Source organism: Leucopleurus acutus, assembly GCF_964270905.1.
Source record: "Leucopleurus acutus genome assembly, chromosome: 14".
Classification (NCBI taxonomy): Eukaryota; Metazoa; Chordata; class Mammalia; order Artiodactyla; family Delphinidae; genus Leucopleurus; species Leucopleurus acutus.
This window is the reverse complement of record NC_139156.1, coordinates 59,722,258-59,746,829: the sequence shown is the minus strand read 5'-3', so window position 1 is coordinate 59,746,829 and position 24,572 is coordinate 59,722,258. Positions and strand designations below refer to the sequence as shown.

The following is a 24,572-nucleotide window of genomic DNA, read 5'->3' as shown; positions in this document are numbered from 1 at the left end:
TTTCCTCTTTTATAGCTGTTAGCAGTTGTGTTATGTATAGAGGTGCTCCTATGTTGGGTGCATATATATTTATAATTGTTATATCTTCTTCTTGGACTGATCCCTTGATCATTATGTAGTGTCTTTTCTTGTCTCTCGTAACATTCTTTATTTTAAAGTCTATTTTATCTGATATGAGTATTGCTTCTCTAACTTTCTTTTGATTTCCATGGAATATCTTTTTCCATCCTCTCACTTTCAGTCGGTATGTGTCCCTAGGTCTGAAGTGGGTCTCTTGTAGACAGCATATATATGGGTTTTGTTTTTTAATCCATTCAGCGAGCCTGTGTGTTTTGGTTGGAGCATTTAATCCATTCATGTTTAAGGTAATTATCGATATGTATGTTCCTATTACCATTTTCTTAATTGTTTTGGATTTGTTTTTGTAGGTCCTTTTCTTCTCTTGTGTTTCCCACTTAGAGAAGTTCCTTTAGCATTTGTTGTAGAGCTGGTTTGGTTGTGCCTAGTTCTCTTAGCTTTTGCTTGTCTGTAAAGCTTTTGATTTCTCCATCGAATCTGAATCAGATCCTTGCTGGGTAGAGTAATCTTGGTTGTAGGTTCTTCCCTTTCATCACTTTAAGTATATCATGCCACTCCCTTCTGGTTTGTAGAGGTTCTGCTGAGAAATCAGCTGTTAACCTTATGGGAGTTCCCTTGTATGTTATTTGTCGTTTTTCCCTTGCTGCTTTCAATAATTTTTCTTTGTCTTCAATTTTTGCCAATTTGCTTACTATGTGTTTCAGCATATTTCTCCTTGGGTTTATCCTGTATGGGAGTCTCTGCGCTTCCTGGACTTGGGTGGCTCTTTCCTTTCCCATGTTAGGGAAGTTTTCGACTATAATCTCTTCAAATATTTTCTCGGGTCCTTTCTCCTCTCTTCTCCTTCTGGGACCCCTATAATGCAAATGTTGTTGCGTTTAATGTTGTTCCAGAGGTCTCTTAGGCTGTCTTCATTTCTTTTCATTCTTTTTTCTTTAGTCTGTTCTGCAGCAGTGAATTCCACCATTCTGTCTTCCTGGTCACTTATCCGTTCTTCTGCCTCAGTTATTCTGCTATTGATTCCTTCTAGTGTATTTTTCATTTCAGTTATTGTATTGTTCATCTCTGTTTTTTGTTCTTTAATTCTTCTAGATCATTGTTAAACATTTCTTGCATCTTCTTGATCTTTGCCTCCGTTCTTTTTCCGAGGTCCTGGATCATCTTCACTATCATTATTCTGAATTCTTTTTCTGGAAGGTTGCCTATCTCCACTTCATTTAGTTCTTTTTCTGGGGTTTTATCTTGTTCCTTCATCTGGTACCTAGCCCTCTGCCTTTTCATCTTGTCTATCTTTCTGTGAATGTGGTTTTTGTTCCACAGGCTGCAGGATTGTAGTTCTTCTTGCTTCTGCTATCTGCCTTCTGGTGGATGAGGCTATTTAAGAGGCAAGTTTCCTGATGGGAGGGACTGGTGGTGGATAGAGCTGGCTGTTGCTCTGGTGTGCAGAGCTCAGTAAAACTTTAATCCACTTGTGTGCTGATGGGTGGGGCTGGGTTCCCTCCCTGTTGCTTGTTTGGCCTGAGGGGACCCAACACTGGAGCCTACCTGGGCTCTTAGGTGGGCGTAATGGCAGACTCTGGGAGGGCTCATGCCAAGGAGTACTTCCCAGAACTTCTGCTGCCAGTGTCCTTGTCCTCATGGTGAGCCACAGCCACACCCCGCCTCTGCAGGAGGCCCTCCAACACCAGCAGGTAGGTCTGGTTCAGTCTCCTATGGGGTTACTGCTCCTTCCCCTGGGTCCCGATGCACACAGTTCTTTTTGTGTTTCCTCCAAGAGTGGAGTCTCTGTTTCCCCCAGTCCTGTCGAAGTCCTGCAATCAAATCCCACTAGCCTTCAAAGTCTGTTTCTCTAGGAGTTCCTCCTCCCGTTGCCAGACCCCCCAGGTTCAGAAGCCTGACGTGGAGCTCAGAACCTTCACTCCAGTGGGTGGACTTCTGTGGTATAAGTGTTCTCCATTTTGAGTCACCCACCCAGCAGTTATGGGTTTTGATTTTATTGTGATTGCACCCCTCCTACCATCTCATTGTGGCTTCTCCTTTGTCTTTGAATGTGGGGTATCTTTTTTGATGAGTTCCATTGTCTTCCTGTCGGTGATTTTTCAGCAGTTAGTTGTGATTCCACTGTTCTTGCAAGAGGGAGTGAGAGCATGTCCTTCTACTCTGCCATCTTGAACCAATCCCCCTAAATCAATAAATTTTTAAAAAATTATATTAAAAAAGAGAAAATCAGTTTGAAGGGAAAGTGTTTGCCATTTATTCTATGAATTTGAGTGGTATATATCCACTACAGTGCAGGAAGTAATAATTGTGCTTGAATTGGGCATCTATTATCAGTGAAAATCTGTTGAAAGGTGCAATCCATTTGCCTTACATTTGTTCTTCAAAGAATATTTCATCTGTGCTGTGCATGTGTGTAATATATATTTACAAACCTTTTGTTTTTATTGCTATTGCTTGCTAACATTTGTAGAGAATTTCGTCAGTAAGAAATAAGATATTATGTGCCATGTATCATAAGGACTGTTAGATTTGATTCTTAATAATTTTTCTCATTCTCCTCTTAGACAAGCTATACTCATGAACTGCCCAGCTTCACTGTTGGAAGGAAATAAATATTTTTTGTATCTCGGTGCTGCTTTGCCTTCATGCTTATATTAGCTGGAGGGCAAACGATTAGCTGATTGTCACAATTACTCATGCTTTGCTTTGAAAGAGAGGCATAACAAGGAATTATTTGATATTTTACTGGCAGATGGTCAGGTAGATGTCTCCTTTTGGACTTCTTATTCATCCATTTGACAAGGATTTTTTTAATGGAATAATAACATGAAGTTTCACAGTGTTTTGGTCAGTAGTTATTCCCTACCACATCCTGTATGTGTTCTGTCTGTTTGTTTGTTTTTCCCCAAATGCTGACATGATACTAGATTCCACACAGTCATATGCTGTCAACTCAGTTTTGACACCAGGATTTGAACTTTGTACATCAAATTCTATTCCTCAATTCAGTGCCCATTCTGCCAACTGAAATTAATTTTTACTTTATCTCTAAAGCATTGTCCCATTTTTAACTTTCTAACTCCTTTGTGATCATTACTCCTGTCTAGGAGAAGCAATAGGCTTCTGTATTGCAGGAAAAAGACTAGAAAGGGAACAATGATCTGTGATGAAACTCAAAGAGCAAAAGTTTATAAGGGCTTAAAAAATTCTTTTTCATCAAAACATTTGGTCCCCAAAGCCTGCATGAAATACAAGATAGATATTTTCTTAATGAAGTGTTCCCTTCATGTAAAATATAGTGAAGTAATCAACTAATTTTAAACTTCATCTGGTGTTTAAGTATTATCAGTTATATGTGATAAGCTTTTTGAAGAATGTATATTCTTTCTAGAAAACTGGTTTAAAAACCAATTAGTCATGTAGCTCTAAAGAGTAAAACAACCAGTCCAACCTTTGCTTCCAGCCTCAGTAAGATTAATGTGCATGCCTGGGTTCTTAACATGAAATCTATCTAATCATCAGAAGGAAACAAACATGCTTTTCTGCTTGACTTTAACCCCACCGTGTTTAGGGAAGCAGTTTATTCTGTTTGGAAAGTTCCCCACAATAGTTTCTTGAAACAGCATGTTTCTTTACAGGAGTCGAATTGCTTTCCAGTCAAGCAAGAAACAAACTTAAGCCCTTTAATTATCACCAAAAATTGTCAGCTTTAACTCAGTGGTATTAAAAGCCTCTGGCAACACCACATCCAACAACTGTAGGTACTTGGCTATTTTCAAATGCACATTGAACGTTTTCCAAAATTGACCATAAGCTAGGCCATAAAACAAATCTTGGAAGACTAAACATTGTTTGATTGTCACTTCTCCCTAAATTGATCTATGTATCCAGTACAAACCCCAGGAAAAATTTTTGTGAGAATTAATAAGCTGATTTTAAAATGTATAAGGAAATGCAGAGGGCTAAGAATGGTCAAGACTATCATTAAGAAAACAAAATTGAAGGATTTACAATATCAGATATTAAGACTTAGTAAAGCTATAGTAAGTAAGATAATGTAGAACTGGTGCAAGAATAGATGAATAGACAAATGGAACAAAGTAGAAAACACAGAGATAGATCCACACACCTGATTATGGCAAATCCTCCATCTCAGTTCAGTGGAGAGAGGATGGTCTTTTCAATACATGGTGCTGGGTCAATTTGATGCCATATAGAAAAAATAAATTTAATCTTGGCTTCACCTCACAGCAGGTAAAAAAAAAACTTCCTGGTAAAATATAGATATAAATATGAAAAGTAAAATAATAAAGCTTGTTAAAACACAGAATATCCTTATGAACTTGGAGTAGGAAAACATATCTTAAATAAGATACAATAAGTACTAACGATAAAGGAAAAGATTGCTAATTGGATTAACATTAAAAATTTTTGTTCATCAAGATACCATTAAGAGAGAAGCAGCAAGCTACCGACTGAGAAAAGATACTAACAATATGTGTATCTGACAAAGGGCTCATATCCCAACTATACTAAGAAATTTAATAATCAATAAGAAAAAAAGGTTATCTGACAAAAAACTGAGTGAGAGTCTTGAATGGATACTCACAAGAGGGTATCTAAGTGTTCACTAAATATGGGAAAAGGATCTCAACCTCATTAATCATCAAGGAGTAAAACTACTAGGAGATAACATACACACCTACCAGAATGGCCACAATTTAACAAAACTGACAGTACCAGGTATTCACAAGAATGTGAAGTTGGGCTTCCCTGGTGGCACAGTGGTTAAGAATCTGCCTGCCAATGCAGGGGACATGGGTTCGAACCCTGGTCTGGGAAGATCCCACATGGCGTGGAGCAACTAAGCCCGTTTGCCACCACTACTGAGCCTGCACTCTAGAGCCCGTGAGCCACAACTACTGAGCCCACATGCTGCAACTACTGAAGCCTGTATGCCTAGAGCCCGTGCTCCGCAACAAGAGAAGCCACCGCAATGAGAAGCCTGTGCATTGCAACGAAGAGTAGCCCCCGCTCACCACAAGTAAAGAAAGCCTGCGCACAGCAACAAAGACCCAACACAGCCAAAAATAAATAAAATAAATTAAAAAAAAAAGAATATGGAATATCTGGAATGCTTTAACGCTAGTAGGTGTCTAAGTTGTTACCTGCTATTTTGCAAAACTAGCTATATCTGTTGAAACTGAACATATGCATATCCTGTGACTGAGCAATTCTACTCCTAGCTATATACTCAGACAGAGGATGTGCATACATAAGTGCACCAAAAGACGTAAAGAATGTTCATCAGAGCATTATTAGGCAAATCTGGAAATAGCCCACATGTCCCTTTTGGAATATTCACTCAATGGATTCATATAATGGATACATAGATATGCAACGATGAAAAAGAAGTAACTACTGCTATACTCAACAACATGGATGAATCTAATACATATAATGTTGAAAACAAAAGCCAAATTCAAATTAATAAATTCTGTATGGTTCCATTAAAATAAAGTCCAGGCCTTTATCAGAAAACAAAATCTAACTTTTTTCCAGCTCCCATGGAAAGCCTAACTGGAGAAATGGTGTTTGTCAAAGACTGTTTAAAGGATAAACTGTTCTTTTTTTTTCTTTCTTTTTAATAATTTGGAAATTTTTAACACAGAAGATTATGGAGAATTATACAGTAAAACTCACACTTAATCTAAATATTTATATTTTGATATATTTGTATCAGATTTTTTTTTTAAATACATGTGTTTATTTTGTTTTTGGCTGTGTTGGGTCTTTGTTGCTGTATGTGGGCTTTTCTCTAGTTGTGGTTGAGGTGGAGCTTCTCTGTTGCGGTGCGCAGGCTTCTCATTGCGGTGGCTTCTCTTGTTGTGGAGCACGGGCTCTAGGCACAAGGGCTTCAGTAGTTGTGGCACGTGGGCTCAGTAGTTGTGGCTCACGGGCCCTAGAGCGCAGGCTCAGTAGTTGTGGCGCATGGGCTTAGTTGCTCCGTGGCATGTGGCATCTTCCCGGACCAGGGCTTGAACCCATGTCCCCTGCATTGGCAGGTGGATTCTTAACCACCATGCCACCAGGGAAGCCCTGCATCAGATCTTTTTTACTAAGAAAATAAACAATAAATATACAGTACAATACAATAAAGTTAATGCTACCTTTGTTCCCATCCCCAATTCCAAAACCCTTTTTCCCCAGAGAGTATTACCATAAAAATGATATCTTTCCCATTTATTTTAATAGTTAATATTTAAATATATTATTGTATATACTATATATAAATACATGTGAAAAGGAAAACAATAATATGTATGTATATATTTGTTTCTTTTAAACTTAACATACAGAGTACTCTAATTTTCTTATCCTTCTATAATTTTTAAATCTTGAGATTTATCAACTTATAGATCTATTAATAGCTCTTAATTCTAAATGAACTTTACTATATGAATTATTGCACTTAATTGTCCATAATATTTTATGCTGTTCTAAATTATAATCTTTTGAAATCAAGCTGACACTGCCAAAAAAAACAAACAACTTGATTTGTATTGTTTTACTCCCTCAAAGATTGCCTTTACTCAATTGTATTTTAAGATGATAAAGATAGTCTCATCTTTCATCAAAAAGTGATATAAGAAACAACCTTGTGAAATTTCTTATTTAATATCCAGAATTTGGGGGGAATCCCTGTATCCACTATTATTACTCAGAGCTTACTATATCAAGTGCTGCATCAAAAATTTCTTTTAGAACTTTGTGCTAGAAAATATTTGCCTTTCCTGACAAATTGCTATGCTTTGTCCCTTCTATTAATGAGAATTATCACTGATTATGTCGCCTTTTTGTCTTGGAGGCTAGGAGGCTGTAATAGTTTTTTATTGTTTCTCTAACAAATAACAACAAACTTTGTGACTTAAAACAACATAAATGTATTATCTTATATAGTTCAGTAGGTTAAAAGTCCAATACAAGTCTCAATGGGCTAAAACCAAGATGTCAGCAAGTCTGTGTTCCTTTATGGAGACTGTAAGGGAGACTCTTGTTTACTTGCCTTTTCCAGCTTCCAGAGGCTACACCCTTGCCATGGCCTCTTCCTCTAGCAACACTGGGGAGAGTCCTTGGTCTTTGTCACACTTAACATCTTTTTGGTTCTCTATAGCCACACCTTCCTCTATTTGAAGGTCCCTGTGATAACATTGGTCCTATCCAGATAATCTCCCTATTTTAAACTCAGTTTATTGGCAACCTTAATCCCATCTGCAGCCTTAATTTTCCCTTGCCAAAGTAACATGCCCACAAAATCCAGAGATCGGGACATGGACATCTTGTGGGGCGGTGGAGGGGGGGGGCGGGCGGCAGGGGAAGGGTGTTATTCTGGCTACTGCAGAGACTTAGAGCCAAGTATGGAACTTAATTTAGCCTTGTTGAAGGTTTTTGGTTTTGTTTTTAATATTTATTTAGGCGCGCTGAGTCTTAGTTGCAGCACACAGGATCTTCGTTGAGGCATGCAGACTCTTAGTTGCAGCATGAGGACTTTTTTTTTTTTTTTTTTTTGCGGTACGCGGGCCTCTCACTGTTGTGGCCTCTCCCGTTGCGGAGCACAGGCTCCGGATGCGCAGGCTCAGCGGCCATGGCTCACGGGCCCAGCCACTCTGCGGCATGTGGGATCTTCCTGGACCAGGGCACGAACCCGTGTCCCCTGCATTGGCAGGCAGACCCTCAACCACTGCGCCACCAGGGAAGCCCCATGCGGACTTTTTAGTTGTGACATGCAAGCTCTTAGTTGCAGCATGCACGTGGGATCTAGTTTCCCTACCAGGGATCAAACCTGGGTCCCCTGCATTGGGAGCATAGAGTCTTAACCACTGTGCCAACAGGGAAGTCTTGACCTCATTGAAGATTTTGATGGGCCATATCAAAACTTCTTTTCTCAAAAAAAAAAAAAAACTTCTTTTCTCCCAATTTTTATTTTCTAATATTTTTATTTTTATTGGTCCTGGTTTTTTAATTTCAATTTCAGAATTCTAAAAACATTTACCACCATTTTATGGTGTGTTTATATTGTAGTTACCTCAAATTCTTTGTACAACAGATGAAGGATAAATAAAATAATTTGAAAACTTAGACCTTGTGCATGCTTAGAAGATGAAGATGATGGTAATGATAGTGGTAATGACCTCTCTCTGTATATAGATAAGGATCTGCTAGTCTCTCAATCTCAGTCTCAATTGCGTAAAGTTGTGACCAGAATTTAGCTAAGACAGCACACTATTCACATGTTAGCCAAGACATGGAAACAACCTGAATGTCCATCAACAGAGAATTGGATAAAGAAAATGTGTTATTTGGGCTTCCCTGGTTGCTCAGTGGTTGAGAATCCCCCTGCAAATGTAAGGGACGCAGGTTCAAGCCCTGGTCCAGGAAGATCCCACATGCCACGGAGCGACTAAGCCTGTGTGCCACAACCACTGAGCCTGCGCTCTAGAGCCCATGAGCCACAACTACTGAGCCCGTGTGCTACAACTACTAAAGCCCACATGCTTAGAGCCCATGCTCTGCAACAAGAGAAGCCACTGCAATGAGAGGCCCGTACACTACAACGAAGAGCAGCCCCTGCGCGCAGCAACAAAGACCCCACGCAGCCACACAGAAAAAAGATGTGGTATTTATATACAATGGAATATTACTTAGCCATTAAAAAGAATGGGGGCTTCCCTGGTGGCGCAGTGGTTAAGAATCCGCCTGCCAATGCAGGGGACACCGATTCGAGCCCTGGTCCGAGAAAATCCCACATGCCGCAGAGCAACTAAGCCAGTGCGCCACAATTACTGAGCCTGTGCTCTAGGACCCGCAAGCCACAACTACTGAAGCCCATGCACCTAGAGCCCGTGCTCTGCAACAAGACACTGCGATGAGAAGCCCTTGCACCACAATGAATATAAGCCCCTGCTCACCACCACTAGAGAAAGCCTGCGTGTAGCAACCAAGACCCAACCAAAAATTAAAAACATTTTAAAAATTAAAAATGAAATAATGCCATTTGCAGCAACATGGATGGACCTAGAGATTATCATACTAAGAGAAGTAAGTCAGAAAGACAAATACCATATGATATCGCTTATATGTGGAATCTAAAATACAACACAGATGAACATATCTGAGAAACAAAAACAGACTCACAGACATAGGGAACAGACTTGTGGTAGCCAAGGGGGAGGGGGGTGGGGGTGGGAAGGATTGGGAGTTTGGGATTAGGATATACAAACTATTATACATAGGATGGATAAACAACACAGTCCTACTGTATAGCATAGGGAGCTTTTCAATATCCTGTGATAAACCATAATGGAAAAGAATATGAAAAAGAATATATATATGTATAACTGAGTCACTTTGCTGTGCAACAGAACTTAAACACAACATTGTAAATCAACTATACTTCAAAAAAAATTTTTTTAAAAGAAAGAAAAAACAGAATTGTTAGCTAAGAGATTGGCCCCCATGTGATTCCTAAACAGATGGAGAGGTCAGCTGGAGTTAGAGTGGGCTGAGGAACATTCTGGGTTGAGTGTTTTCAGCTTTGAATTACATGAAAATCATCTTAACTATCATATTTGTTCTTACCCTTTGTACTTACTAAAACCTTTAATGACTATTATTCCTTTGTATTAATTTTAAGTAATGTATTTATTATCTGAAGTTACACCCTGGAACAGCTTTGTTAAGAATATTTTTAAAGATCAAACAAATTAAAATAAATCCCCTTCACTAAAGATAGTAAAAGGAGGAAAGTTAACCAAAATCTGTGCATCTATATGAGGCCAGAGTGGTAAAGACAAATAAGACTTATGAATGTTTTAAAATTTCCAATTAGTTGAAGCTGGATTTGTTGTTCTTATGGTGTTCCTGTTGGATAAATTCTGGAAGGAATGAAGGAAGAACACCAGTCAGCTAGTACATGATTCTTTTGCTCGTATTCCAAATTGAGATTTACAATTACACAGGACAGTTAACGTTAGAAATGTAGGCAGCACGTTTATTTTGTTTTTAATTAGGTACAATAACTTACAAGAAACGAAAAAGGAATTCTGAAACAAAATAGCTACTTTCCCATTTTATGTTTTGCTCTTCTCATGGTATAAGTCTGTTACACTTACACAATACATGGGAGGGTAGAGAGTGATTTTTATAGCAGCTGTTGTGTCCCTCTCATTGCAGAGGAATAAAAAGAGCCTGTAGTTACTTATATTCGTGAGTGTTAACTACGTTCTTTTTCATTATTAGCTGAAGCTAGAGTGAAAATAAAAATCACAGAATGGGCTTCCCTGGTGGCACAGTGGTTGAGAGTCCACCTGCCGATGCAGGGGACACGGGTTCGTGCCCCGGTCCAGGAGGATCCCACATGCCGCGGAGCAGCTAGGCCCGTGAGCCATGGCCACTGAGCCTATGCGTCCGGAGCCTGTGCTCCGCAACGGGAGAGGCCACAGCAGTGAGAGGCCCGTGTAATGCAAAAAAAAAAAAAAAAAATCACAGAAGGCCTACTTTTGGCTTGAAATCGTTTACTTCATTAATGTAAGGAAGATGTGACACAACTTCTCACTACCACTTCTTTCTCCCCTTTTATTTTATCCTAAGCTAATAAAAAATTAAGCAAGTCTGTAACTAAAAGACAAAATATAGAAGCAATATGGGAGTATAAGTTACTGCAATTTTATATGTAATGATTTTTTTTCCCCTTCCATCCTAGCTTTTCTCATGCATTTTAAAGGTTTCAGAAAAATAAATAAATCCACTATATTTAAAAAAGAGAGAAGAATACAAGAAGATATTTGGGGGTCAGTAAATATTATATTTATGTTAATTATTTTTCTTTCTCAACTTTTATTTGGAAAAAATTTCAAACCTACAGAAAAGTTGCAGAGAGATTACAATATACAGTCTTACACCTTTTACCTAGATTCATCAATTATTAATACTTTGCCACATTTGCTTTATTTCTCTCTCTTTACATACATGTGTATATATGTATACAGGCATACTATTATTTATTATTTTCTGCTTTATTTGACAGTGTCATATATCCTAATCCTTCAGCTCTAAATGCTTCAGCCATGTTTTTCCTAAGAACAAAAGTATTCTCCTGCTCTTGTTCAAAATACAGACTCTGATTTTACTTTTTCGTGAATCCTATTACCTGTGTCTTATCAGCATTCAAGAACAAAGGAAGCAGTGAGGGGAATTATTAATAGCAGCCACCCACTTCCTAAGTTATTCACCACTATGCATCTTTTGGAAACCAAGTGTGAAAATGAAAGATAGAGGTTGATTTTCAAACCTAAATAAATATAAAGTAATTGATGGACAAGGCCCCTGTAGCATTAAAAGTAAGCCCTATTTCGTAAGATATCGCATACAGTTGAATCATTTCCGCAAATACCTATTAGTGTTTATTTTCATATATTCATAGACTTTCAGAGTTGGAAGGGCCTTACAATGTATGTTGTATAACTCATTCATTTTACAGATGAGAAGAACTGAAGTTCAAGGTCACACACCAGAGATGAGATTAGAATCTGGCTTTTCAAACTTTTAATGCAATATTCTTTCTTTTATGTCATGTTGCCTCCCCATGAGCTCTTGTTGCTTGTGTTGGGGTCTTGATAAATGCAAAAGGTAAAATGTCTGAGACTAAGACACCTAACTAACTAATGTATCCCTAATGTAATCTAATCTGGATGAACTACAGCCGTGCTTCTCAGACTTTAATGTGCATGTGAATTTCCTAGTCATGTCGTTGAAATGCAAATAATGAATCAGTAAGTCTGAGATAGGGCCTGAGAATCTGCATTTCTAACACATTCATCTGATGCTGATGCTGCAGATCCATGAACTACATGTTGAGTAGCAGTTATCTAGAACCAGCACAGAAATCTCATAGCCTCCGGACACTGGCAAAGTAGAAAAAACTACAAAATACGTAGGTTATATAAAGTATAGAGAATAATATAACTAATACCTATTTACTCATCATCAAGCCAAAATAAAATACTTTTAAAAGTTCTTGTTTTCCTCAAATATCGTATGTTAACGCATATATATGGAATCTAGAAAAAAGGTACATATGAACTGGTTTGCAAGGCAGAAATAGAGACACAGATGTAGAGAACAAACGTATGGACACCAAGGGGGGAAAGCGGGGTGGGGGGTGGTGGTGGGATGATTTGGGAGATTGGGATTGACATATATACACTAATATGTATAAAATAGATAACTAATAAGAACCTGCAAAAGAAAAATTTTTTTTAGAGTTCTTGTTTTCCTAACTTTTATGTCACTTTAGAGAAGGGAGTTTTATCCCAATACATTAATTTACAGATGAAACTACCTATTTCCCCAATATTGTTATATACTGAGATTCCACAGACTTTAATGGTACTATGGAAGGAAATATTAATTCAGGTGATGAAAAGAACCATAGTCAAACTGAACTGTCAGTCAAAAAGCACAACCAATGAAGTTCCATTTTTACTCTCAATAAAAAGATCTTTTAAACCAGCTACCTTTATTCATTTAACAAATACTGAGAGTTCACACTCCCATGTAGTTTACATTCTGATTTCATTCCTTTATGTCTAAGTCTGTGTGCTGTTTTGAACTGTCTAAATGATTATTGAAAGGTACAAATGCTAGGTGTTAAGGATTTTGCATTTAGGTTTTTTGTTGTTGTTTAAAAAAGAATAACTAGCAGTATACTTAGTGCCATCTCAATACAACATGGAATACATTTGTACCTGGAGCAACTAAAAATAAAAGACATTTCATATATATGAAGAAATTTGTTCTCTGAATATCTCCCAAAATGCTTATAGAAGTAATAATTACTTCATTGTTACTCAGAGTAGTTTTAGCAGTAAAATAACAAGGCAAAGTCATAAAACATGTCAAGGATAGTGAGGTATAAGGAGGAAGACAACTCAATTAGGTAAATATTAATTAAGCTTCTACTTTCTCCTAGTGTAGGGGGGTGGGGTACCAATATATAAAGAAATGAAGGCAGTCTTCAAGGTGATCATTGCTCTGAAGGGGAGGCAGGCATCCAAACATAATTAGAATACAGTGTGACAAATGAAAACAGGTATGGACAAAATCTAGGAGCAGTGCAGGAAAGTTGCCGAGGAAATGGAGTTAGAGAATGTAATATATTTTAAAAATGATTAAAGAAACTATGAGAATTCAGAATTTCTATAAAAGAGAAGGATGGATAGATAACATGATAATATAGAGTCTAGGTGAAAGGTATAAAAGGGTGTTGACTGTAAAATTCAACTTTGCTGTTTGTTTGAAGTTTCATAATAAAATGTTGGGTAAAATAATAGTTATAAAAAAACAGGTAGTATGATATAGAGTGGTCACAATTTTTACTTTTCTTGTGAGTGAGCGTAGGTTCTTAATAAATAGAAGGAAAGGAATAAAATAGAAGAGAACTTCCCAGTTTACAGTGGGGAAGGCAGGTTGTCACTGAAGTAAAGCAGAAATGCCTTACACTGGTGTCTTTTTTTTTTTCCGCGGTACGTGGGCCTCTCACTGTTGTGGCCTCTCCCGTTGCGGAGCACAGGCTCCGGACACGCAGGCTAAGCGGCCATGGCTCATGGGCCCAGCTTCTCCGCGGCATGTAGGATATTCCCAGACCGGGGCATGAACCCGTGTCCCCTGCATGGGCAGGCGGACTCCCAACCACTGCGCCACCAGGGAAACCCTGCACTGGTATCTTTAACGTGTCTGTCCCAAGACCCAAGAGAGTAAAAGTGCATCCATTAAGGAAAATGTAGCAACCATCAGGGTGTGAGGACATTCCAAACGTAGGTGTAGAATTGCCTCAGACACTAGGAGTTTCGACTACACAATGAAATTTTAATAGATATTGGACTCTAGTTCTTATGCAGTATAAACGATAGGTTGTAATTTTGGGGTAATATCAAAATCTTAAATAGAAACATTGTTTATCAATGAATTTATACCAAATTAACTTAATAAGTAGTGATATACTAGAAATATTGGTAATATTTTCAATCTTAGAGCCTAGATATTGATTTCAAAACCTAATTTAAGAGAATTTGCTTGAATGAGCATTTCTTGATACTATTAAATGGATAGCTATTTGTATTTACTTGGATTTTTTTTTTTTTTTTTTTTTTGCGGTACGCAGGCCTCTCACTGTTGTGGCCTCTCCCGCTGCGGAGCACAGGCTCCGGATGCGCAGGCTCAGCGGCCATGGCTCACGGGCCCAGCCGCTCCGCGGCATGTGGGATCTTCCCAAACCGGCACACGAACCCGTGTCCCCTGCATTGGCAGGCGTACTCTCAACCACTGCGCCACCAGGGAAGCCCTACTTGGATTTTAAAATGACCTTTATGTCAATTTATATTACGTTAAATGATATGATATGCAGCTAGTTATGGTTAAGGTTTAAATGCTCTGATTATTTTAGTCTGTTGTTAGATCAGCAGTGAAGATTTTGTGGCTAAGGTCTTGGCTTTGTATGCTTTTATATACATGTATGCTATTATATACATATGTCTTTGTCTATGTTTGATCCTCAGAGCACTGTGAGTTGTTGAACAAGTATTACTTTTTAAATACCTTATTGATAATTTGGGAGCTAGATTTGATTTCCTAATTAGAAAACTGATATTGAAAGATACAATGAAAAGTCCTTCATATTGCCTTGTTTTGTAGATGTGAAATTCTCTTGAAAATCAAAGGTATATAAATTGAATCATGACTTCCATTCGAAGTCACAATACATTCTAAGAGGGAAATGTTGCCAATGTTATAATAAAATGTAGGAACCATTTAAAATAATATATTCAAGGAGAAAATAATTTTCCAGTATTAAACTGTATTATATAATTTAACTCATACTTTCACTTAAACTGTATCAGGAACTTTGTTTCCTTGGTGAGTTATTGAAAGAAGAATAAAATATGCCCTGTAGGTAGTCTAACCCTTTAAGTGTTTTTTACAGTGCTTTCTGAAGAGATCCTCGTTTAAACCTTCAGGTTTCTAACTTTAACATCACATGGTGTTTATATTGTATAATATCTCTTTGTTTAGAGATAGTTTTGGCTTTTGAAATGTGTTAAACTTACTAAATTCTTTTTAATAAGAGACCCTTAAAGAGATTGATTTGTTTTAAGTTTTGGGGTTTTTTTTTTTGGCTGTGCCACGCAACATGCAGGATCTTAGTTCCCAGACCAGGGATCGAACTCGTGCCCCCTGCAGTGGAAATCACTGGACCTCTAGGGAAGTCCCTGTTTTGAGTTTATATTTCTGAATATCTTAAATTTTGGTAGGATGTTGGTCATTCACATGTCCCATTTATACTGTCACTTATCCTTAAATGAAATCAGCCTTGTGAAATAGTTAGTTTTGTTGTCATTGCTGTCTTTAATTTAACAGCTGGGGAAACTGAGACTTTGGGGTTGAAATTCAAGATTTCAGCTGGCCCCAACTCTTCTAACCGCAAATCTCCTATATCTTGCGGGTTTGAAGTCACGGTGCTTATTTTAGTATGTTTGTAGAGTTGAAGTAGTGAAAAATTATTGCCGATGTAATGCTTCAACAGTTTTATTACGTCAAGGGTACAGATAAAACTGATGCCAAATTGTAGAAGCTGTTATAGGTGTGTCTTGCTTTAGAACACCTGAAATAGGTTTACACTGTTAATCCTAGTATGCTTGTAAGCACTGGATTCTAAAGGTAAGTTTGGCAAAGTTGTTGAAACCTGGGTACCCTGGTCTTAAAGAAGAGAAACTTTTGGAACATGTATTGAAAGGATCCATTCTCATAAGCATTCCTTGTTATTACTACGGGAAATGTAATGGGAATATCATTTGACATCTAAACTCATGAAATAGTAAGGCTATTTATAACAAGATTTTAGCCATGGACAAGTATATATAATTATTCCATCTAAAGCTTTTTGACATAATTAATGTAGTATTTTTTATACAGTTTAACATAGGTAACAGATATTTGTTTCCTAATAAAATTAGGTCCCAAGATTTTCATAAATAAAGGGAACTGGGTTAATAAGGAAATACCTTTTTCCTCTTTCTTTTGTTCTCTATTTTTTTCTATTTCCCCGCCTCTGGTTTAATGTCCAACTGGCTGTGAATATTTGCAGGGTATTGACAGGTTATTTAGACTTGACAGTCTTCCCAAGTTGCTGGCAGGAATACATTGCTGAGTTTGCTCTTCTGAACAGTGAATGGTGTGTGTAGGGGAAATTGCATAATTTATGATAGAACTAAAGGATTTTAAAGTTAGTTTTGACTTGAATTTAATAATTTGCTCTGGGGTCATGGAATGTCTTTTTATAATAATAAAGTTTGATTTTTAAAATTATCCTGAATCTTATGACTTGGGAAAATAAAGTTACAGTGCTTTGTACTCAGACTCTTAACTTGATAATACTAGCATTTTTCTTCTCCTGGGGTTAAGATTTAAGGGTAATGGTTGTAATACCAGGGCAGTTGTTAATACTTTCCTTTACTTCACTCGAAGCCCTGTTTTTCCTAGAGGTTCTCAAGTTACTTATCAAAGATGTGGACTATCTCATACCAAAAGTATAAACTTGTATTTTCTTTTCAAGGGACCGAGTAGGCACCAAATCACCTTATTCAGTTGACATTGATTGCCTAGAGGTTTACTCTTTCTCTGATGATTTCTGCTCATTCTGAATATTTACTTTCTTAACCTTAATCTTGTTCTCTGCCTATGAAGTTTAAATATGTGAATAATACATGCCATTTGCCTGAATGTTTTTCTTTTTTTACTTTCTTGACATATTTTTAAAACGTTCAGCATCAATTAAGTATTTATTAAACTCTTCCTATTTTCTTGTGATTTATTAAGAACATACAATTTAAACAACAAAATACATTTCAGTCTAGGAGAGTCATGGAATACAATTTAGAATGCCAGTGCCTCTTTGGTCTTGAACACCTATATTCCTTTCCTTATATTTTTTTGTCTTTGTTTTGCTTTTGTTTGTTGTTGTTATTGTTGCCATATTTCAAAGAAAAAAGGCAAGAGCAAAATCATTTTTGTTCCCATTGGCCTTATTAGACTATAGGCTGTTAGAAGGGTTAAAGAAAGGAAAGGACCTATGTGTGTTTGTGGACACTTACTAAGTAATATTTTGTAATTGCCAATGTCATTGTAGAAGTGACTGGGAAGACTTTGGGAAAGTGGGAAAGTGAATTATCTCAAAACAACAGAGGGGTTCTACAGCAAAGATCAGCAAATATTTTCTTAAAGGGCCATATGGTAAATAGTTTGGGCTTTGTGGGCCGTATGGTCTCTGTTGCAGCTACTCAACTCTCCTGCAACTACACAGCTACTCAATTCTGCTGTTGTAGTGTCAAAGTAGATGAATGAGCTCTACATAGTAAGTAAATGAGTTTGTGTTCTAATAAAACTTCATTTACAAAAACTGGTGGCTGGCCTGCCAACCCATGTTCTATAGCATTCTAACAAATAATATTCATAAACAGCCATGTATTTATTTAGTTCTCTGCCCCAGATATACATCTTTTATTAATGTTGAGGATAATCTGTAAAATCATAGAGGACAGAGGATTTCCTGTTTTAAAATGGCCTAGTAGATGTATACTGAAATATTTTCAGGTAAAGCAATATGATGTTTGGAATTTCCTTTAAGATACTCTGTGGAAAAGACCTGGTTCATATAGATGAACCAGGTTTGACCAAATGTTGGTAAATATAGAAGCAGGTGATGGGTGAATGGAAGAAATTCATCACACTGTGTTCTCTACTTCTGTGTAAGTTTGAAAAAGTCCATATTAAAAAGTTACCACTTAAAGAAATAATGGCCCAGTAATGGTAGCAGTTTCTTCCTTCTCTTGGAATCACTTTGAAATAGAAAGGAGAATAAGAAACAGAAATACAAGCTCCATCTTCAGTACAACCAGAGACATCTCTGCAATCCCAAAGCACAATACTGAAGAACGGCTGCCAGATCTAGTAAAGGGAGTGTGTGAGAAGACCCCAAAAGAGGATGCCTATGATATGGTTGCAGATCCCCAGCAAAGTTCAGAGAGCTTGGTTCTCCAAAATGAGTGGCTGGCCTCAGACTTCTACACAGCAGCAATCAACACTAAAACTTTACCCACGAAGTCCTCAAGGAAAGATTAATTTAGGAATCTTGTGCCAAGCCAAATAATCATTCAATATAAAGGCAAAGACAAATATTTTTTAACATGCCAAGCTTTAGGGAATTTAGCTCTCATGAGTCCTACGTCTGTAAGATGAAGTTCAGCCAACCAAGAAATGAAAGGAAAAACGACAGTTGAAGTATTGGTAGTAAGCCTAGAGTCCATCAATCTATAAAATTATAGATAATGAACTTGCAAAGATTGCAGTTAGAGTAAGTTACAGAATCAGAATCTGAACTCAGGAGTGATTATAGATTCTATGCTCTTAATCACAGTGCTGTGTTATTTTTGAAGCTGATTGTGTGTGTGTGTGTATCTGTGTGTAACTGGAAATACTGACTCTGAAGTTCATATGGAGATACAAATAAGCAAAAATAGCCAGGAAAATTCTTAAAGGAAAGTAATAAGGGAAACTATCCCACCCTGCCAGATGTAAAAATATAAAGCTAGGATATTTAAAACAGTGTGGCTACTACGACATGAGCATATAGATCATTGGACAGAAAAAGATCCAAATTCATATAGGTATTTGGAAAATTATCAAGGTAGCATTTCAAATAAGAGGGAAAAATGAATTATTAAATATAACGGTTAGCTGTGTTATCATTAGAGGTTAGTTGGATTGCTGCTTCTTAACTGACTAAAATTAATTCCTAATAAATCAAAGATTTAAACTTGAAAAATCAAACTAGAAGCCATGGAAGAATTTTATAGTATTCTCGAAGTAGGGAAAGCTGCTGATATATGACACAGGACCGTTAAACCACACAGAAAAGATTGAAAAGTTTGACTCTTAAAACATGAAAATTGTGTGCATACAACAACACCATTAACAAAGTAAAAATAAAAACAGGGAAATTTTTATGACATATTTCGTTGACCAAGGGATAATTTTCTTAATATTTAAAGAACTTCTACAAAATAATATTCAAAGACCAAGATCCAAATTTTAAAAATGGCAAAAGATGTAATAAATACTCAGTGCATAGAAAAGCAAATACAAGTAACTCAGATTAAAACATGTATAGATTATCACTCTTAGTACAAAAAATGCAAATTACAATTATGGTGAAATACTGGTTTATCTTGAAATAAACCAAAATGTTCATCACTATCATCTTAGGATGATAGGAGTTTGAGAGACTTTTCTTTTATCTGTATTTTTAAATTTTTCTACAAAGAATACATACTATTTAAATAATTAAAAAGCTATTATTTATTATATACATACACATGTGCATATAACATTTGTTGTTGTGTACTGACAATGGATGTGTCTTTATGTATTTTCTAGGTGCACCAGAGGCTCTCTTCTTGGCCTAGCGGAGTTGTTTATTGCAGTACTGTTGTGCCCTCTGATGGTGAGTTTTGGCAAATCCATTTTTATGTCCAATGCTTTTTTTTCTTTAACTGTTTCCCATTCTCAAACTGACATATAGATTTATAAACCATACTCTTTCACTTGAGATGGGCTTGGAGTCAGAGGGAGAAGGTGTTGGGGGGGACTAAAGAAGAGAAATAAAATTTGAATGAGGATATAGTAAATTTAGAAGAGAAATCAGGAAGAAAAATTAATAGACTTAAGTTTTCATAGATCATGGAATAATACTGTCTACTCTTTCCATTTATGTTTTAAAACTGGGAACATAGTTAATGTGAAGATCGCAAAAGGACCACCTTTGGAATTTCCTAACCATTGAGTCTTCATACTATGGATAATGATCAAACACTCCAGCTCCTTCAGGGTATCAGAGCCTAGACAGAAGCAATTCAAAGTCTTGAAACCTCCTGTCCTTTCTTGTCTTTTTCTTCCCTTACGCTCAGGGCTGTAATACTCTTCTCTGTTGCGAGAAAAAATTGAAATAAGATGCTTGGGGACCACAGTCCTTTGGAAAAATCCATGATGATGCAAATTGGCAAGAGGATCTAAGCTTTGATTTTATTTACAGTAGTGGAGGAGATAAGTTTACAACTCTTCTTGTCATTTCTTTTACCTAGCATTACACATTTACAGTTTAGACTGTTTGCTTAGGGTTGACTGTTAAATATATTTTCTCTTTGTAAAGTTTAGTATGATAGAACTCTAACTTCAACCTTATAAACATTAATTCATAGGCATAGCAACCATTGAAGGAGCATCCTGCAAATTTACAAGGACACCTGAAGTTGAAGAAACCTCAGATGAACCATTTGAAACTCCTAGGATCCCCTGTATTTAATCAGTGTAGCTATTTGCAGTGTTATCAGAACCTGTCCCAAAGCTGTTTAGTTATTGGAATACACAGACAGTGTGCTCATATTCCCTGAACTTGGAGGAAGTATCCATTTTTGATTACTCAATTGTAGTATGGAAAGGTTAAAAGGAAAAATAGGCCAGAATCAAAACAATGAAAAATGGTAGCTGGCTTTCTTTTTCCTATCTCTTAGAGACATAGAGAGTTGATAAAGTGATATTAGTATATAAATTAAAAAGCAGTAGGTGGGTATCACTCTTGCTCTTAGAACTGGCTTGGCCCATTAAACAGCCAAATGGGGGCTGTCCACATCTATACCAGCACCACTTCAAGGTCTTATTACTGTCCTCCATTGCCACTGCAGGATTACATCATTGGATAGTTTCAATAAAGAGAGAATTTCTCCAATATAAAAATATTGTTCATAGTGCTAAATCCTCTCAGCTTTTGCTGAACTAGCAGCAATTCATTTAAAAATTTCTTATTTTTATAATGTTGTCAAAAACTGTTAAATATTCAGTGTCAGTATTTATATATATTCATTAAGTTATATATATTCAGTGGCAACTAAGTCACACTACAACAGAACACTTGTGCCAGTAGTTGTTATTACATTCAGTGGCAAATAATTTGAACTAATGAATTCATACTGAAATTTTTATTATGAATTTTACCATGTAATACAGTTACTATTATCCTAATAACAATCTGTATAGAAGCCTTTCAGTAATGTAACAATGTACAGTTGTACTGGGGTATCTGGCTGAATGTTATCCCAGGACAAAAATGCTAGTATGTTGCCTCTATGTTGTGTGAGGGGTTGAAGACAATATTTTTACAGAGGTAAAAAGATACATACTTAAAAAAGAAAAAGAGATGCTCCCAAAATTCCTACCAATACTATTGCCCTTCTTAAGAAAATCAACTCGTGTTCATTATCAAGAAACAGAAGCAGAAAATGATTTGATTTAATGCAACTCAGTGTCCTTACTACTCCCAAATTATATACCTTTCTTATGTTGTACTTCTAAATTAATCTTACCTTAGGCTGGTATAGCATATATGAAAACTCTGCTTAATACACAGCTACTTCAACAGAATTTAGCCACCAGTAGTAAACATCTCTACCATCATTCATTGCTTCTTGTTATGACTACTGGGTCATATTCTATAGCAAGTGAGAGCTTGACCCTTTTTTTTTAAATACAAAATCTAAAATACCACATTATATAATTGTGATATTTACATACCTAGTATATAATATATATACCTAATATATACTGCCTCTCGATACTTGCTTGTTAGTTTTGTTGTTTGACAAAATCTTCTAGAGGGCTTCCCTGGTGGCGCAGTGGTTGAGAGTCCGCCTGCCGATGCAGGGGACATGGGTTCATGCCCCGGTCCGGGAGGATCATATGCCGCGGAGCGGCTGGGCCCGTGAGCCATGGCCGCTGAGCCTGCGCGTCCGGAGCCTGTGCTCCGCAACGGGAGAGGCCACAACGGTGAGAGGCCCACGTACTGCAAAAAAAAAAAAAAAAAAAAAAATCTTCTAGATATGACTGATATCCGATATGTAAAATATATAGGTTATCTTAAAAGTTTAACCTCCCTACCAAAGCAATCTAAAAGGTTCTTTATTTTTCTTGTGTCATAAATATTTTTGAGGATCTGGTGAAAGCTCTAGATTCTCTCTCTCGAAAAAATATTTTTATATACACATAGGAAATGTTATGTATAATTTCTTAATGATACAGGCTCTCAAACCAGCTCATGGAATCCCTAGTCTCATGAACCTCAACTCAAGAACTGCTTTGGCTACACTGCACACAGGTGCACATGCACATCCCTGTACCCAAGCCCGTGTTCCTTTTCATGAGAGGCATTAGGCTTAGAGGTTAAGTGTCAAGCTTTGGAATCAAGGTTTGCATCCCAATTCCACAACTTAACCACCTTTTAACCTTAGGCAAAGTAATGAACTTCTTAAAACCTCCTTCCTCATGTGTGAAATGGAGATAGTAATAATTACCACCTCCAAGAGAAAAATGTACTTTGCCTACAGAAATAGTACTTACCCATCAGAAGCTCTTATTCTTTTCTTTTTTAATATATATATTTATTTATTTTATTTATTTATTTGGTTGCACCAGGTCTTAGTTGCAGTAGGCGGGCTTCTTAGTTGCAGCTTGCTGGCTCCTTTAGTTGCAGCACATGTGCTTCTTAGTTGCAGCACGTGGGCTCCTTAGTTGAGGCCGGTGGGCTCCTTAGTTGCAGCTCACCGGCTCTTTTAGTTGTGGCACGTGTGCTCCTTAGTTGTGGCATGCAAACTATTAGTTGCGATATGCATGTGGGATCTACTTCCCTGACCAGGGATCAAACCCAGGCCCCCTGCATTGGGAGCTCGGAGTCTTAACCGCAGCTCTACCAGGGAAGTTCCCAGAAACTCTTATTCTATAAAAAGTGCTGTGGTAGTGTTAAAGACCCCTAGTCAAAAAAATGTGGTTTGGGGCTTCTTGTTTTAATTTTTCTGTGCCCCATATCCTCAATTGTAAAATGACTAACTGAAATTTTTATGATTGTATGGCTTGTAGCTTATTTAAGGTCTTTCAAATCTTTCAGGAGTTCCCCTTCATGGTAATGAAAATTAAGGATTAATGTTGAAAGTAATTCTGTTATAGACAGGTTGACTGTATTATTTCTCACTCGACCCAGGACACTTTTGAGAGTAAAAAGAGGACACCCAGAGTTGTCCTGACAATTTTAAATATGGTAAACCAGGACACATCTTCACTGTAGGTAAGCTAGAGTAAGAGCAAGAAAAATAGTCTCTCTGGTTGCCTTCATTTCTCTATCCAGAAATATAATGTTACTCAATTAGCCTTGTATTGGGAATTGCGGTAGAAAGCTGTGTCTTTTGTGTAGTTAACAAAAAATGTAAGATTTCCTTACAAAAATTGTTTGAGGACAAATAATTTTAGCATTGAACAGTTATTGAAATTCCTGTTTAATAATAAACAATCATCTGTTTAACTAACCCAAATATAGATAATATATATAAATTCTTAACCTAAGTAAAGTCTGTGGATGGTTTGGGGAACTGGATATATGCCCCAGTTTTTCCTTTGGTTTTTGTCCCATTCCTTTTTTAAAAAACTTTATTGATGTATATTTTATATATCATAAAATTCACCTATCATCATGCAAGCATAATAACAATCCAGCTTTAGACTATTTCCTTCACCCCTAAAAGTTCTCTTGTTCCTGTTTTGCAGCCAATCCCTGCTCCTACCCTAAACCTGAGGCAAACACTAGTCTGCTTTTTCTCTCTGTAGTTAAACCTTTTCTAAAAATGTCATATAAATGACTCATTCAATATGTAGTCTTTTGCATCTAGCTTCTTTTACATATCCTGTATGGATATATGTTTTCATATCTCTTGGGTAGATGCTTAGGAGTAGAATGACTGAGTCATACGGTAAGTATGTGCGTAATATTTTTTAATTGAAGTACAGTTGATTTATAATGTTTCAGGTGTACAACAAAGTGATTCAGTTTACACACATATATATATTCTTTTTCAGATTTTTTTCCCATTATATATTATTACAAGATATTTAATATAGTTCTCTGTGCTATACAGTAGGTCCTTGTTTTTTAACTATTTTATATACAATAGTGTGTATCTCTTAATACCAAATTCCCAATTTATCCTTACCCCCCTTTTCCTTTGGGTAACCATAGTTTGTTCTCTGTGTCTGTGAGTCTATTTCTGTTTTGTAAATAAGTTCATTTGTATTTTTTTTTAGATTGCACATATGAATGATATCATATAATATTTGTCTCTCTGTCTGACTTACTTCACTTAGTATGATAATCTCTAGGTCCATCCATATTGCTGCAAATGGCATTATTTCCATTGTATATATATACCACTTCTTTATCCATTCATCTGTCGATGAACATTTAGATTGGTTCCATGTCTTGGCTATTGTAAATAGTGCTGCTGTGA

At 36.8% G+C, this 24,572-nt stretch overlaps 1 protein-coding gene across 3 annotated transcripts in view; it reads left to right on the top strand.

Moving 5' to 3' along the window:
- The window catches only part of MCU (mitochondrial calcium uniporter), a gene marked incomplete at its 5' end in the record, with an annotated part of 208,612 nt that overhangs the window by 143,220 nt on the left and 40,820 nt on the right, over positions 1 to 24,572 (top strand). For all 3 annotated transcript variants that reach the window (XM_082855101.1, XM_082855102.1, XM_082855100.1), the window contains one exon: positions 19,627 to 19,693. In XM_082855101.1, coding sequence (XP_082711227.1) covers positions 19,627 to 19,693 — 67 coding nt within the window. The remainder of the gene's footprint in view (positions 1 to 19,626; positions 19,694 to 24,572) is intronic.